We start from the raw sequence: 14,978 nt of genomic DNA, 5'->3' as shown, positions 1-14,978 counted from the left end.
CCAGTCTTCTTGGAAAAATCATTGGAAGTGTCCAAATTCAGCCCTTTTCAGTCAGGTCTTTTCCACAGTTATGGCCTTYTCCTTACTTTATTTAAAATCACTCGCTTGTTTTTTTGTTCTGGGTTGTTCTTGGCCGGCATAAAGGCAGCTCCAGAAATCCCAAGGCTTGTTTTTCCTTCCCCTCGACTCTGACAAAGTTCCCAGTTCTTGATGCAGGGAACGTAAAYGCTGTTAAACAGTGAAGCTTTTTTGAACCTGATTGCATGATTGATGTTAATATGGTCYATCTTGCTTTTTTATACACAACTTCAGACAGATTAGTTTCTTGCTTTTTACATTCTAACATTACTTCTGGTACTTTATTAGAAAGAGTCCGTTTGTCCTACTACGTGCCAGAAGGAACTCTCTCCTCAATTACTCAGTTTGGTTGAGCAAACAAAGCTGTTGTTTCCAAATTTCAAATAAAAATAATGAAGATTTCTGTACTTTTGTGCATTGCTCGAGTTTCTCTTCTCTATTTTCCCGGATCTGCTGACACAATCTTGACTAACAAAAACAACTTTTTTTTTTCTTTCATTTTTTTTGCAATTTCATGCATTAGTTTACAACGTCATAATCATCAGATTCAAATCATCAGACTTTTTTGCAGAACCATGAGACTGAAGTAGGATGACAGCAAATTGAGAAATCATTTCTTTGTCGTCAAGGGGGAACAATATGTACCTCCACCCGAGTCTGAACTCCTATGCCATGTATTTACGTCCACTCATGYTCACATCAAATCTCTGACCAGCTTCCATGTCCCTGCTGAGTGAAAGCACCGACATCTGGTTTGGAGAAAATATCGGACGTCTCCTCCGGTGCTGCTTTCCTTCCACTTCAGAATTAGGCATAGCGTTCTGATAGCAAAATCATAATAAAATACCTTGAAGCTTGAGGTTTTTAATTGCTTATTGGACTAAAAAAAATATATATATATAATTTTTTTACAAAATTCTTAACTTTTAAATGTTGAAGCACTTGGCAAAATTAAACCTTAAAAGTCCCCAAAAACGTATAATGACTCAACTCACTCCAAGAATCAGTCAAACCTACTAGATACTAATAGAAATTATTGGAGTGGATGTGAATCTTAATGCATTTCAGACTTCATCATTTCTAACGTGCATTCTATTGAAAGGTAGGACAGTTAATGCCTCCGTTTCCTGCACGACTGTCCCATTGAGAAAGTCGTTTCTATTGATTACTTTTCCAGGCATCATTGAATATGATACACCTTCACTTGTAAATATCGACCTTTTACCCCGCTGCGCCGAAATTTTGTGCCATAAATACTTTAACAAGCAAGCCTGTGAGGTAGTATGAAATGTTATGGAGCGGTAAATAAAGGCCGGGTTTAAACAGCAACAGAAGGTAGGATCTTTTTATTTGTGTGTGGTTGAAATAATACTCGCCAAAGGGGGGGGGGGGGAGGAGAGAGCACATGATTCAGTTTCAAGGCTGCCCTCAAGTGGAAGTTCAGTTTTCAAGGACATGCGCATAGACGTAATATTATTATGTCTGGATATACAGCGATATTCTCGATCCAAAAACATGGGGGATTGGCCTCATCCTCTACTGCCACCTGCTGGAGAATCTTATAAACTGCAGCACACAGATTCCATAAGAGCCGGTGTTGAGACAAATGAGGCTTTATTTCAAATTGAGTAAATGGCACTGAATAAATCTGAAATACTATAACAGTGTACTAAACAAAATAATGTCAAAACTAACAAAACTCAGGACAAAATGCCAACTATATATTTAAATATGTACAACTTTGATAAATAAAACAATACTGTTGAGAATTTTGACCGCTCTGCATTCTTTCCTAATCCTCTTGGGAGCAGTCGCCGAAAGGATGACAAACAGGAAACTGAACAGATAATCAACTCTGGACAAGGAAAAGAAAAGAAAGAAAACTAAATGTACAATTTGCGATTGTATTTTCAGTTTGTCACTGCTGCAGCCCTCCCATCCGCCCTATTTCATACAAAAAMAACATCCTGAGACGAAGTACATCCCACTCGTTTACAGGCATAGTTTAGAGCTTCAACAGCAACTTTTTTTTTTTTTTTTTACAATATGGCTTCCACACAAACAACCTGGAGTTTACAGTATTTTACAATRGTCAGAGGTTATGTCAAAAAAATAAAAAGCAAATGCTGCATCAAAAATTAAAAAGACAAACAAGAAGGAAGAATGAAAAATCTGTGCTTGAAAGGATAAAGAAAACTAAATCAGGCTCGCCAACCAGCAGCAATTCCAGTCACATTTTCTAAAAAGTGCCAAGCACTAACGTTCTCTAGCATTTAAATCTCAGTATTAGACAGTGATGCTGATCTTTTGTTTCATATAAAGTACAAAGAGTGTGAGAAAGCAACTAAGGCTCTGTCCACACTAACCTGGAAGCTTTGTAAAAAGGAAACCCACCGTCTGCATGGCAACGGAGATTTTTCAGAGCTCAGTTTGGGGTGTACAAGTGCGAACTGGATAACTGGAGATGATTAAGTCTCCCAACAGTCAAGGTCCACTTTGCAAATTATTACATATTTGTCTCTATTTATCCTTACGCCGTTTCAATAAAACTTTGGAATAATCAAATTGATCAAATTAGAAAAAAATAAATATCTGTTTTAAACWAAATGTCCAGAGTTGTGTTGCAGTGGGAWAAATGGAGCCAATAAATGTGTTTTGCAGACTAAGGTGATGAAGATGCTCATCTCTAATCCTCGTGAAGCATCTCCCGGATATTTAGAAAACAAACTCAACGATTCTGACTCAGAGAGGCGAGCTGTGTCGTGAAGAGCTCTCCATTGTTGTTTTAATCTCCTGAGTGGCAACTCTTTTGTAACAGGTTTTAGAGTTACACTTTCTTTAAAAAGAAAAAAAAAGGACTAAATATTCCAAATGGCTCCAACCCTCCATCTGAAAGTCTTTCAGCAGCTACTGCTGCAAGAAAGCTCTATTATATTCAAAGGCAGACAAAAAGAACTCAAACGGTGAAAGCTTTAAAAATAGACACTTGTTACTAAAAGATATTAAAGCACATCAGAGAAGAGCTTTGAGGAATCTTTTGGTTGTTGGTGCCACACTTGRGTCAGACCTGCTGAGTAAAAACGACGTGTGCAAGAGGAGCCTCTTGTCAATATATGCAATGAATTTGAATAATGACTTTTTAAAGCTTTTTCAAAGGGGATTTTACCAGCAAGATTCCCTTCCTGCCTGAGACACAGAACCTCCAAAGCTGTGAGAGAAAAGACTAGACATTCAGACAGAAGGTTGGAGGAAGCTTTGACCCGGCTCTTATCTAAATCCCCAGCATGCTTCCTATTTATTTATTTTTTTATGGCCTGTAGAGTTCCAGAACCAATCCGTGAAGAATCCCTTGGAGACATCTGAGGGGGACCTCAACCGTGGCTTCTGCACCTACCCAGGTGGGGGAGGCAGAGAGTCAGACCTCCAGCCCCCTTTTTCTGTCAAGTGCAACGTCGCAGGAGCTCAGTGCCTCTTAATTGACGACACTTTCTTCTTCCTGGCTGCAAGCATCTCATAAAAGGGGTCCCTGCTAATAGCAGCTCTGTGGAAAAAGACACAGAGAAAGCTGTTGGCGGAAAAAGGCAAAGGAATAGTGTGCAAACTACTACACCTTTATAGAGCTGTAATAGTGACGGGTATCTGCAGATCTATGTAGTTTTAATGTATTTATTTCATATTCCTAGATTTTCTTTTCCAAATTTGTTCACAATAAAACAACAGACTTCAATGGATCTGCAAAATTTATGTGTGAACATTAATTTTAAATTGTGCAACACATTCTGAAGTGGATTTAGGTCTGGACTTTGACTGGGACATTCTAACATATTAAAATGAGGTTTCAAACTCCAGTTCCAGAGGGAACAAGCTGCACTGTAAGAAAAAGGTCTTACTTTATGCTGTTCATCCATTCATCTTTCTCCTCTGCAGTGGGGGCAGAGATGCGATAGAAGGTGTGGTTGCCCTCGACAACGCGTCCATCYGCCTCAGTTTTGCAAGCTTTTATTACCTGATCTTTGTTGTCGGGGATGAAAAGTTCAAAGCAATTCTGCAGAAATAACATGGACAGAATTCCAGAACATGAAAATTACAATTCCAAGCTGCTGCCAAATCTAACACACTATACAGATCTTATCGTTTGTAATCTTTATACGCACCACTAGAGGGTGCACTACTTACAGGCTTCTTGTCCTCAACTTCCCTGATGCTCAGATTCTCCAACGGTATGATGCCTCTGGGCTCTTTGTCCTGAAAAAAAAAAAAAAAGAAATGTAAATGACTGGGTTCTACAGAATAACGTGCAACGGGATCTGTGATAAATGACACTCACTGTGGTGTACTCGAAGTAATAAAGACAGTTGTCTGTGAGAATGAACCATCTTCTCTTCCAAGTTTTAACACGGCCCCCTGTGGAGCAAATAGCCAGAATCAGAACGGCTCAGCGAGACGAAGAGACGAGGAGAAAGAGAGACGAGTACCAGAAGCACCGAGTGGAGCAGCAGACAGGCAGACGGATGTATGGACAGACAGACAGATGACGGCTCCAGGGGTCTCCTGTTAACCACACCGCTTATCACCAAGTGCTCCCCTTCACTAGACTTTATGGACATTTGAAAACTACTGGCCTCATAAATTAAGATTTACAGACTAAAACTCCTTGCTTTGCATCCCACCCAGCTTTAAAACATTTATTTCTCTCTGATTCACTGGGGCATGTACTTAAAAGAAGGCAGTCAATATGAAACATCAAGATGTGTTTTACTTTCAAATAAATTATGTCGACCACTCAGTGACTTGTATTTATTTGCAAGTAAAGACATAAACTAAAACCTGAATGTTCAGGATGGATTTTAATGCCAGGTTCAAACTTTATCTGATTTAGCAAAATAAGAGGTGCCTGAGGATTTGGTTTGAACCACAGGGGGTTTGGTGGGTAACTCTGCACTCACTGATCTATGGTTGACCTCTTTGGCCTCTTTGTCACCAATACTTYCTGTGAAGGGAAACCTGATTAGAGAAGCAGATGGACGGCTAAATGCTGGGATGGGATGCCGACAAACTGAGAAAAATAGGAGAGCTCGAGCCAGACAGGACTCTTGCCTTCTCTAAAGGCATCTCAGACTTGAATTTCCTGTTTGTCTAGACAAGAAAATCCCACCACCGAGGTTAGTAAAAAGAAACAAAGGTGTGCAGCACAACCCTTTTTTCTCCCCAACAGGTCAGGTTTAGAAACTTCTGTACAAATCAAAGAACACACTTTTGTCATCATATGACAGCAAAGACTGTATATGATATCCAATCATATTCCAGACACAACTTATGTCTAAGCTTAGTATCTACAGACATTGTTGACGTTTGACAGAGAGGAAGATCTGTGGCTCCTCGACTCGYGTCGAACAGAAACAAAAACAAAGCAGACCAACAGAAAAAAAACACAGATGCATAGGCAGAATCACAAAGATCATTGAGCCGTTTCCAGACAAGCCACGTCGGTTCCTCACAGAAAAAAAAGAGTCCCCTCTGCAACAGCATCCGGAAAGAGGATAAACCAACCAGCCTGCTGTTGCAGGAGGGGAATGTGGATGTTGTTGGACTGGAATGGAGCTGGAGAGGAGGGAGTAGCCCATGCAAGATAGGCCGTAGGAGGTCAAGAGGAAGCATGTTTTGGTTTTATACAACAAGCAAATGTTCATGTTTTTAACTCCTGCAGAGAGGAGGAAGCTCATAATTCTGGCAGATCAACCCAATTTGCATTTTTTGCGTGTTTTGCTTAGATATGCCAATTGAGTCCAATTTTTGCGATGTTCCCCCCACTCAGTTTTTTCCACTCCGGTCCACCAAAACAGGCTGCAACCACACTTTTACTCTTCAGATCCAGTTCTAGCATGAGATAAGTAGAGCAGACTTGTGCTGATAAAAAGATGCAGTATTCCCTTTTCATGCAACCACAGAGCAACTCTCTAAGGTTTTGGTTATTTCTAAAATCTTTTCTGTGCTCAGAGGATGTTAAAAAGGTATAATGCACCTTCCTAACAAAAAAAGGAGATCCAAGAGAGTGACCACCAGAGCATACAGAGGAATAAAAGCTGTTCAGCAGCAGCAGCAGCTCCCTGAGTTCGAGCCCAATAAGTGGCGAATGCACTCAGCGACCGCCCAGCGAAGATAAAACCCATCAGCTTATTGACATAAAAAAAGGAGACAAACATCTGAAATTTCAATTGAGCCAATGAAGAGACGAAAAAGTGACATAACCTTGTTTGAATCAAATTTAAAACATGAGAAACGGAACAGAAAGCATGGCAGACCACCAAAAGCACCTGAGAGCCGAGAGATGGACTAGCTTTTTCGGAAGAGCAGGTGTACATACCTCCTGAGGAAAGACAACAGCCAAAATCATGGGAACAAACAAACAAACGAAGAGGGGGAAAAAAAAAACATAACAAATCAAATGGTAAGTAATTATATCACCACAGTCTTTTTTAAATCAGAGAGGTTTCAATGAACTGCTTTACAGCTTCCATTCCACAAGGGGGAGCTCCACTCAATGTGGATGGCTTCTGTAAAACACTACAAGTAAAAAATAAATAAATAAAAAATAAAAATTGAGGTTTATTTCAGTTATGTCAAGTAATTGACCTTCCACCGTGATTATTTGACTCATTTCTCCCCATTAGGAGTCATTGGAAAAAGTAACTGTTCACTTTTTGTTACAGTTGGTTGTAAAGATTCACTGTGATGTAAATATTTGATTCTTCCATTCCAAATAKTCMAAATTCATGCAGGCCTCCTTGTTCACAGTGAAGCTGTACAACGGAAACATCTCAGAGGAAACAAAGATTGAAAAGTCAGGGGACAGAGAGGATGTGAAATTATTTCTATAACAGTTATTGGTACATGTATTTGTTCCACATTTTGTCACATTACAACGTCAAACTTCAATCTATTCATTTGGGATCCTAATGTGATAAACAAAGTCATCTAGAATTGTGAGGAGGAAAGAAAATTGATTTGTGGCTCAAAATGTATTATGAGTAAAAATCTAAAAAAAAAAAAGAAAATACAGAGTTGGATAGGCTGTACAGTCATGTCTCTGCAGGTTTATATTAACAAAGCTCTTTGGGATGTTGTTTTCCAACCTATCCCTGCTTTAAAACTTCATCCCTAAACTATCTGCTGCATTCATGATGCTGTTTGTTCTCCAATCTTCTCAAACACACCTCTGAAAGCTTCACAGGATATTCATATTTATACTGAGATTAAATTACTCACAGCTGGACTTCATAATTAGGGGACTTTTGAGGGCAACTGGTCGTACTGGATTGTACTTGGGCGTATCAAAGTAATGGGGGTTAAATACAACATCTTTAAAACCATGTGTCGCTTTCCTTCTGTATATCCCAAAATCCTGATAAAAGGCAACATTTATAGTTGTAACCTGATAAAATAAAGTTCAAAGTGTGTGTTTACTTTCAAATGCATGCAATTCAGTCGCTTTTCCTCTGCGTGCTTGGAATGTAGTTTATGAAAAGATCTTAAATAATTGAAATGCCTTGACTTGTTCTAGTCTTGATTCATTATACATTAAAGCAGGCAGAGAGAGATGCCTTCAGGTGTTTTGCACACCTATTCCCATATGAACACTTGCACCTTAACACACACACAGGCACTCACAGGCCATAGAGCTCTGGAGAGAACGCTGCCAAAACAAAGTCTTCTATTGGAAAGAGCTGCAGAGATGTAATGCCAGAGTCTCAAACTCACCCAGCTTCAGCAGCCAGCCTTCTCTGTCCGGGTTGAAGAAAGTGTGTGTGAGGTCATTGCCGTCGTCCTCGGGAATTTTGAAAGGTTCATTCTTTATGCTGTCGTATAGATTCTGCGACAAAAGAAAATAAAGTTTGATGAAAAAAAAWATATATATGACAGGTAAAGATCACTGGGGGTTAAGTAGGGAAACTCTTTTCACCCTGAGCAGGTCTTCAGGTAGGTCTCCTCCGTCGTTGATGCCTCTGTTCATAGAGATGAAACGCTCCACGGTCGGCTTGTCCTTCACGTTGGGGTTGTGAAGGCTGGTGTTCAGCATAATGATGGCAAACGAAAGGATGTAGCACGTGTCTGTAACGCACAGCAACAGCCGGACGGTTTACAAGTGGGTGAAAAGTTAAAGTTCATCACAAACATGGTTCCACTGTATAATAATATGATTAAGTATGATTGTGAGCCTGCTGAGCTGAATGCAGCATGATTTTGGACACAGAGGAGTGGACAGATGTAGTACTGTCTGCGAGCAGAGTGGGCAGACCACACGTGGGCACTCCAGCATGCATGCACATCTCTAAACGTGCATCGAGTATGAACGGAGGAACGACACAGCTGACACAGCAGCACTTTATCAGCACTGCTAGGTTTGAGAAAGCACATTAAATATTCATATCCATCTGATGCATGTTAGCGCCTGATCTGTTGGGAGCATCGTTTTCCAGAAACCACGTGCTGAGCTGATAAGGAGCCGCTTTGAAATGATCTTCCTCAACTGGCCACCACGTCTTGGCCTTACAGTCTGTGTTTTTCTCATACATATTCCGACTGGGTGTGATACCCAGATGTAACAGGAGACTAAACATAGAAAAATGAAAACTGTGTGCACTCTGGTTACATTTTTTGCATGCCTTTTTGCATATTTCTGTGGAATTCTTAATAATAAAATCCTGTTTAGAATAAAAAACAAATCACACAAAGCACCGCAGGAGATCATTCCTGCCTGTAGCCATCAAATTATGCAACTCCCAACTCTGAGCGACTCCAAGTTTAAGTTTTCTCTGAACTCCTATATGGATTTGTAAATGTTTCCATATACATATATACTTTTTACCATTTTCTTAAATTTCATTTTGGTTATTAGCTTTCCAACTGTCATTTTTCTCTACGAGATCAAGAAAGTATATTCAGATATTGAACATACCGTCTAACTCACATTTTTTGTAAAGCTGTGGAGTTGTAGCAACACATCAAATTTACCTGTGGACTGGAAAACACCAGGGTTGCACTGGCAGTAGCGCTGAGCGAAGGCTTCCATCATACGGTCGATCTTCTGGGCTTCTCCCGGAAGACGAAAACTCCACAGGAACTGCCTGTTATGATACAAACTTTAATCAGCAATGTTCTCACTTCCTCTGGGAAGCAGATGAATTTCTTTGCCTCTGTGTTTTATGAGACTAAAGCTAACAGCTGCACCCTTGCAACTTTTGAAAGTAGACGTCTTACCTCAGGGCCTGAACCAGGTTGAGGTCTGTGAACTCATGAAGCTCCACAAAAGCATGGAGGACTTGGATATTGAATTCATCTCTGATGGAAACAAAGCCAGATAAATGTGTTACASCAAYGTAGTGAGCAAATCAAYACTTATTTAAAATAAATATTCAAAATGTTAAGAGTTATCCTAACATTTACCTCCAGAATTTCATAATCAGGTAAGCAGAATCGGCAGATCTTTAACTCGAGCCAAATATGTTTTGTTTAATCAAAACATTAAAAAAATCCATTCTTGTTCCAGTCACTGGTAATTTGCTCACAGCAAGAAGGCTAGAAAAATAYGTCTAAAGCTGTTCTAACATCTTGCATGTCTTACTGAGAAATTTAAATTGGCCTAATCTGGTACGAGCAGGGCAAAGCTTTATAAAAATCCAGGAGTAAGAAATTGGCAACAAAATTCACAATTTCTCTGTGCCCAAAGAAAACTGGTAAACGATATTGGTATGTAAACACCTGAGCATTGTACAAATTTATATACGCAAAAGAAAAAAAAAATTAAAAATGTAAAAATGTAAGCTTAAAGATGTGTCTGTGGACTCCGTTTCTGACCAACTTGAAACCAGTTGAAAACATCAGTGTTATAAGCGATACTCCCCATGAATCCAACAGGAGGGAAGATGAATCCCCCCGCCCTGCTTACTTATCATCCAAACTCGAGCATGAGATCATCCCGCCCTTAAAATCTTTTAAAGTAAATGATCTCTCCTTTGGGATGATGACGAGGCTCTAAGGAGCTAAGCATCATATCCAGTCACCACTTCCAGTGGACAAATGACCACCAGAATCTCAAGACTCTTCATGCAATGAAGACATCAAAAAACTTTAAAACTTGATAATCCAGCAAGGGCTTATAGTGGATCCCACTGTGAACATAGACCTAATTTCCCATCAAACCCTGAGTAGAGCAGWCTGGACATTGATCACATTCTCTACTGATGATCTTTTCTCTCCAGTGAAATCCTTAAATACGTAAAACATACGCATTCCCAATTTCTGAGTCTCTTGGCCCATCACTTGGAATGAATGAGTGTACTAACCAAAGACATGTGGAGGACTGTTGAGTAAGTGGCACTGTCCTGAGACAGTGCTTGAAATGTGGAACCAATATCCAGTGTTTGGGAAAGGAAGGGGTGTGGGCCTGACAAAGCGGAAACAAAGCAATAGCATAGCTAYGCTCTCTGCATTCAGCGCTTTCATCTCTCACAGGGATGCACAGGGACGTGTGCTGCTAAAGAGAGATCAAAAGCAAAAGAGCGAGATGTTTAGAAAGAGCAAAAAGAGGAAAGAAAGAACTCTGCTGACCTCTCTCCCAGATAATCCCCGATGGCWGTTTTGTTCAGACCCTCGCCTTTGTAGAGGAACTGAGCAATGTTGTCGCTGGTGTTCTTCAGCAAGTCATTCTCAATCAGGAACTGGATCCCCTGAGGAAGAGACCAGACATCCAAATTACACACTACACGTTYAAGCGTGAGGGGAAGAAAACTTGTTTTTAAGACACAAACCTTTTTGGGGTCCATGTTGAATTTCTTTCGGCCCATGGCCACCTGTTTGTTCCTCTGCATATTTTTCCTGGAAAGTCAGCAAGGAGTAATGTCATCAGCTGTTCTTGACAGCAACACAATTTGTTGTAGAACAGAGATTAATTTATGACATTAAAGCTTTGAGGGGGAAACATCTAAAAAGTGTGCATTTGTATATATTCAGAACCCCGATACCASTAATTATTACCGCAACAGCTCACAATTAAACATTTTAGCCTTCAAGTAAATCACTATGTGATGTGTAAAACTAACACTAAACATCATCCTTAACATGCCATCCCTGTGGTGAAATTTGTTAGTGGCAGCAGTAAGCTATGGGAATCCAATTTTGAATGCATCGCAAGACATGAAAATTGTTGTAACCTGATGTGCTTCATCCAGTTTATAAGTTTAGGCTCTAAATGAGTTTTTGCAGATTTCTACTTTGCTACTGCTTTTATTTTTATTCCCACACACAATTATGCTCTACTTTCTGTCCGTTTGAAACAAAAACTCCCAATAATACATTAAAGTTTGTGCTTTTACTGTAATCATTGTCACAAAAAGTGAAAAAATATTCACAACTGAGAAAAAAAACAAAAAAAAAAAAAACAGGACCAAGAGATTGATGGGATTATGTCCTTTGCCAAAGCAAAACTAAAAGTAAAAAAAGTCACAAATTATTTCAACAAATTGTTCTGGTTCGATCCTGGTTGGTGGAAAAAAAAAACCAGCAGGGAACAGGCAGACACAGTAAATTTATTCAGTGTGAAGTGTCTTTCCCTCTGACATTTTTCTTTCTGGCAGGGGCTAGTGATGCCGTGCCGATCAAGTGAGATGTTAAAAGGTTGAGCTGCATATGGGAATGTCTCATTTCTCAGGCTCTGAATAATTCAGGGGTCAAAGTGCGCCTCGATTCTGAGCTGAGGACACGTCATCGCCTCCTTTCATTGACATCCGTGTTCCTTTGGTTTTTAAATGCCAAAGTCCAGCACTCATCTTGGCAGTGATAAGATGAGCTTTTCGGATAGATTTTTCTACATTTAACACATGCAAATCAAATCACAAGAAAGTACRTGGATCCTCCGTGGGTTACTGATGCAAGTGGAAAAGTGTTGGATGGAATTTTTCATAGCTGATAGGATCCCCATCCACTTAAGTAGACCAAATCCCAGCCCCTCCTTCTCCAGAGACCATCCATTGTCTGCTTCTGCCAGTACACCCACTGCATTATTCAATGAGGCCTCCCATCATGGGGGGTGTGCCTGATGAAACATTTAAACTGCCTTAAAAGCAGAGCCAATTTATGGAGGACATTTGGTGTGATGGAAAGCCCAACTTAGCCATCAAACATGAATAATTGACAGCTTCATTTTGCTAACTTAATAGAGGGGATGCAATGAGCCAGCTTAGGCAAAACATTAAAGGAAGAGTAAGGTCTGCTTTTTTTTTTTTTTTTTTACCTCTCTTCAGTGGAGCCGAGATTCTCAATCTCACTGGTCACTTCTGCTATCTCATCCTTCAGCCGCTGTAAAGAAAACAAACATCCGTCTTAAAATACAACAAATCATCGGTCTACCAATATCACAGTGAGGCACAAAAGGGTGTAACCAACACAAAACAACAAACACAGTATCTAAGAAAAAAAGTTTCCAGTTTTCATGGGTGCAGACCTCATAAGGCAATAAACTCGATATAAACCGATCCAACACAGTGTATAAGTGGATTATGCCTTATGATGCGCTTTACTGATGGCTTTAGAGACTGATTTTGTCGATCAAGTCGATTGTTCTGGAGCCAGACTGGTGAAATGGTGATAAGACCATGATGATGAACATGATGTCTGCTTGATGAAGGAGTGGAATATTAGAGTGCAGCACATATAATGTAATATTTGTATATTTTAAGCAAATTGAGAACGATTTACTAGAAGATTAATGAGACTGCACCAACAGACGGCATTCCATGCATTTGCATCTAGACAGTCACCTGAGCAGTCGACCAGGCAATAAGCGGTCCTCCATTTACCACCGAAGTCTATGGCTGCACAGTATATCACAAGCTTACTGCCATTGCTACAGAAGCAAATGCAGCATTAGAATCACAAAAGACTACTTGTTTTGTGCTACCAGCCCCCTTTTTAGTACCAACTTCAAGTGTGGTGAGTTAGTTAGGCTTAAAACCCGACACCAGAAGACTGTCTGTCAATATCTCAGTCTCTGGCTTTTTGCCATTATCAGACAAACACCCACAAACAAAAGCTCCATCTCTTCCATTGTTGCGTCATCATGTCGATCACGTCATGCAAACACAACATGGTCTCGTACAGTGGTGCTGCCCACTGTATGAAAACCCCACTCACTTGAGTTGCTACGAAAAACCACCCAAAGTGGAACAAACTTAAGCAAAGATGAGCCACGCTGAAGAGGTGTTAGTGGAAATGAACCGAAACACTGTAAAGTTAAATGTTTAAAGACATATCTTTATCGCAATATTCACCAACAATGTAACATGTGGCATGTTTTTTTTTTTTAATGAAACAAGAAGAAGTTACAAGAAGTGACAAGTTAATCATTGTGTTGACAGACGTGACCAATAAAGGCGTCTTGTTTTGACAAAGTAGCTGGCAAGATGTGACTGATTTCTAAACAATGTGAGGATAATACTGCAACTGGCTAACAGTTAGCTACTAACAATACTAGATCTGCTTCAGAGGTACTCGGTGGCACAAATGAAACAACTTATACAGAGTTTAAGGGGYTTGTGATGCACTGAATTATCTCTAGTTCAAAATCTAATCTTTAACCAAATACTTTTACAGTGAGTAAAAACTTTAAAAGTTTGCATTATGTGAAACATTTAATCTAGTCATGAAAACAAACACTCAGACTTTAAAAGGTTCTTTTGGCATTAGAAGCACCTCAGAATAAGACATATATACTATATATTGTATATAAATACAATATATAGATGAGTTAACCCTGAACGAAAATAGTCTACACTAATTACAGACCTCTTACACTTGATTTATTTAAGAAAGCAAATAATCTTGTTTCTTCCATAGAAGATTTTCAGAAGCAGTATGCATAGTAGTACTCTTAAAATCTACATTCATTCATACCGTGCTTCAGTGATTGTAAATCATTCATTGTGGACAATAGTAACTTAGCAAAGATAAACCACGAAAGGAACATCTGTGTTTTCAAGGGCTATGCAATCACAACACATTCCTCAGATGCTTCCCTAAACCAACAAAGACTGTCCTCATGCAGACAACTACAGGGGCTCTGGTGGGCTGAAACACAGGAGCAGCAGAGAGATGGGTGTGAGAGTCACAAAAGGGGAGTGGGGTCAGTATGCAGACAACTGAGGGGGTCAGGAGGGAACAGTGGCAACAGTGGTGTTGAGAGAGGGAGGAGGGGGAAGGGCAGCGATGGTGTCCCGGACTCATAAAAATGAGGTGATGGATCCCACCTCCAGAGCCCACAAGGGTCAGCAGAAGTCAAGTCACCAGAGGTCTGTCCCCTGGGTGAGATTTCCACTTACTATTTACTCCTGGTTACCGAGTCACAGGACTAACCTGATGCAATCTAGAATCAGCTACTGCACATGGGTCATGGAAAGGAAGCAAATGAACCACATGTATGGAAATTTAACAGAACTGATTTGACTGTAGAAATATTCCACTGACCTTTTGTTTACATTTCATCAGTCATTCGCTTGTTTTATTTTACAACCATTTTAAATTTAAAAACACATTTAAATGATCTCTATAAGAACTCGTATAGATGGATACACAGAGGTTTGTTCTTTTGACACCTAGAGGAGAGAAACGGGTGAGAAATGAGGGGGAACATTTCTAAAGGAAATGACTAGTTAGTAGAAAAAACCTCACATTCCTCAGGAGTTCATAAGACAAATAATAAAAAAAAGAAATAATCTATTCTGACTACAAAACAAATGCATTTCAGGCAAATAACTTTTTATACATTTTTTCATTTCATAGTGTTCTTGTTGTCAAGTTAATCTTTTTCCTACCAATACGAAATTACTGGGGGGGTTTTCAAAAAAAAA

The 14,978-nt window shown here is 39.7% G+C and overlaps 1 protein-coding gene across 5 annotated transcripts in view; it reads right to left on the bottom strand.

The window, feature by feature from the left end:
* Positions 1-1,675: 1,675 nt before the first annotated feature.
* The window catches only part of cyth1a (cytohesin 1a), a 38,105-nt gene continuing 24,802 nt past the window's right edge, over positions 1,676-14,978 (bottom strand). For 4 of the 5 annotated variants that reach the window (XM_008416204.2, XM_017306360.1, XM_008416203.2 and 1 more), the window contains exons 3-13: positions 12,368-12,432; positions 10,887-10,953; positions 10,687-10,805; positions 9,337-9,417; positions 9,091-9,203; positions 8,039-8,187; positions 7,836-7,948; positions 4,406-4,484; positions 4,255-4,323; positions 3,969-4,123; positions 1,676-3,619 (exon numbers count right to left, since the gene is read on the bottom strand). In XM_008416204.2, coding sequence (XP_008414426.1) covers positions 3,541-3,619; positions 3,969-4,123; positions 4,255-4,323; positions 4,406-4,484; positions 7,836-7,948; positions 8,039-8,187; positions 9,091-9,203; positions 9,337-9,417; positions 10,687-10,805; positions 10,887-10,953; positions 12,368-12,432 — 1,089 coding nt within the window. In that variant the 3' untranslated portion in view covers positions 1,676-3,540. The remainder of the gene's footprint in view (positions 3,620-3,968; positions 4,124-4,254; positions 4,324-4,405; positions 4,485-7,835; positions 7,949-8,038; positions 8,188-9,090; positions 9,204-9,336; positions 9,418-10,686; positions 10,806-10,886; positions 10,954-12,367; positions 12,433-14,978) is intronic. The other variant, XM_017306361.1, reaches the window with a different exon arrangement.

Source organism: Poecilia reticulata, linkage group LG8, assembly GCF_000633615.1.
Source record: "Poecilia reticulata strain Guanapo linkage group LG8, Guppy_female_1.0+MT, whole genome shotgun sequence".
Lineage (NCBI taxonomy): Eukaryota > Metazoa > Chordata > Actinopteri > Cyprinodontiformes > Poeciliidae > Poecilia > Poecilia reticulata.
This window is presented reverse-complemented; position numbering and strand designations above follow the sequence as displayed.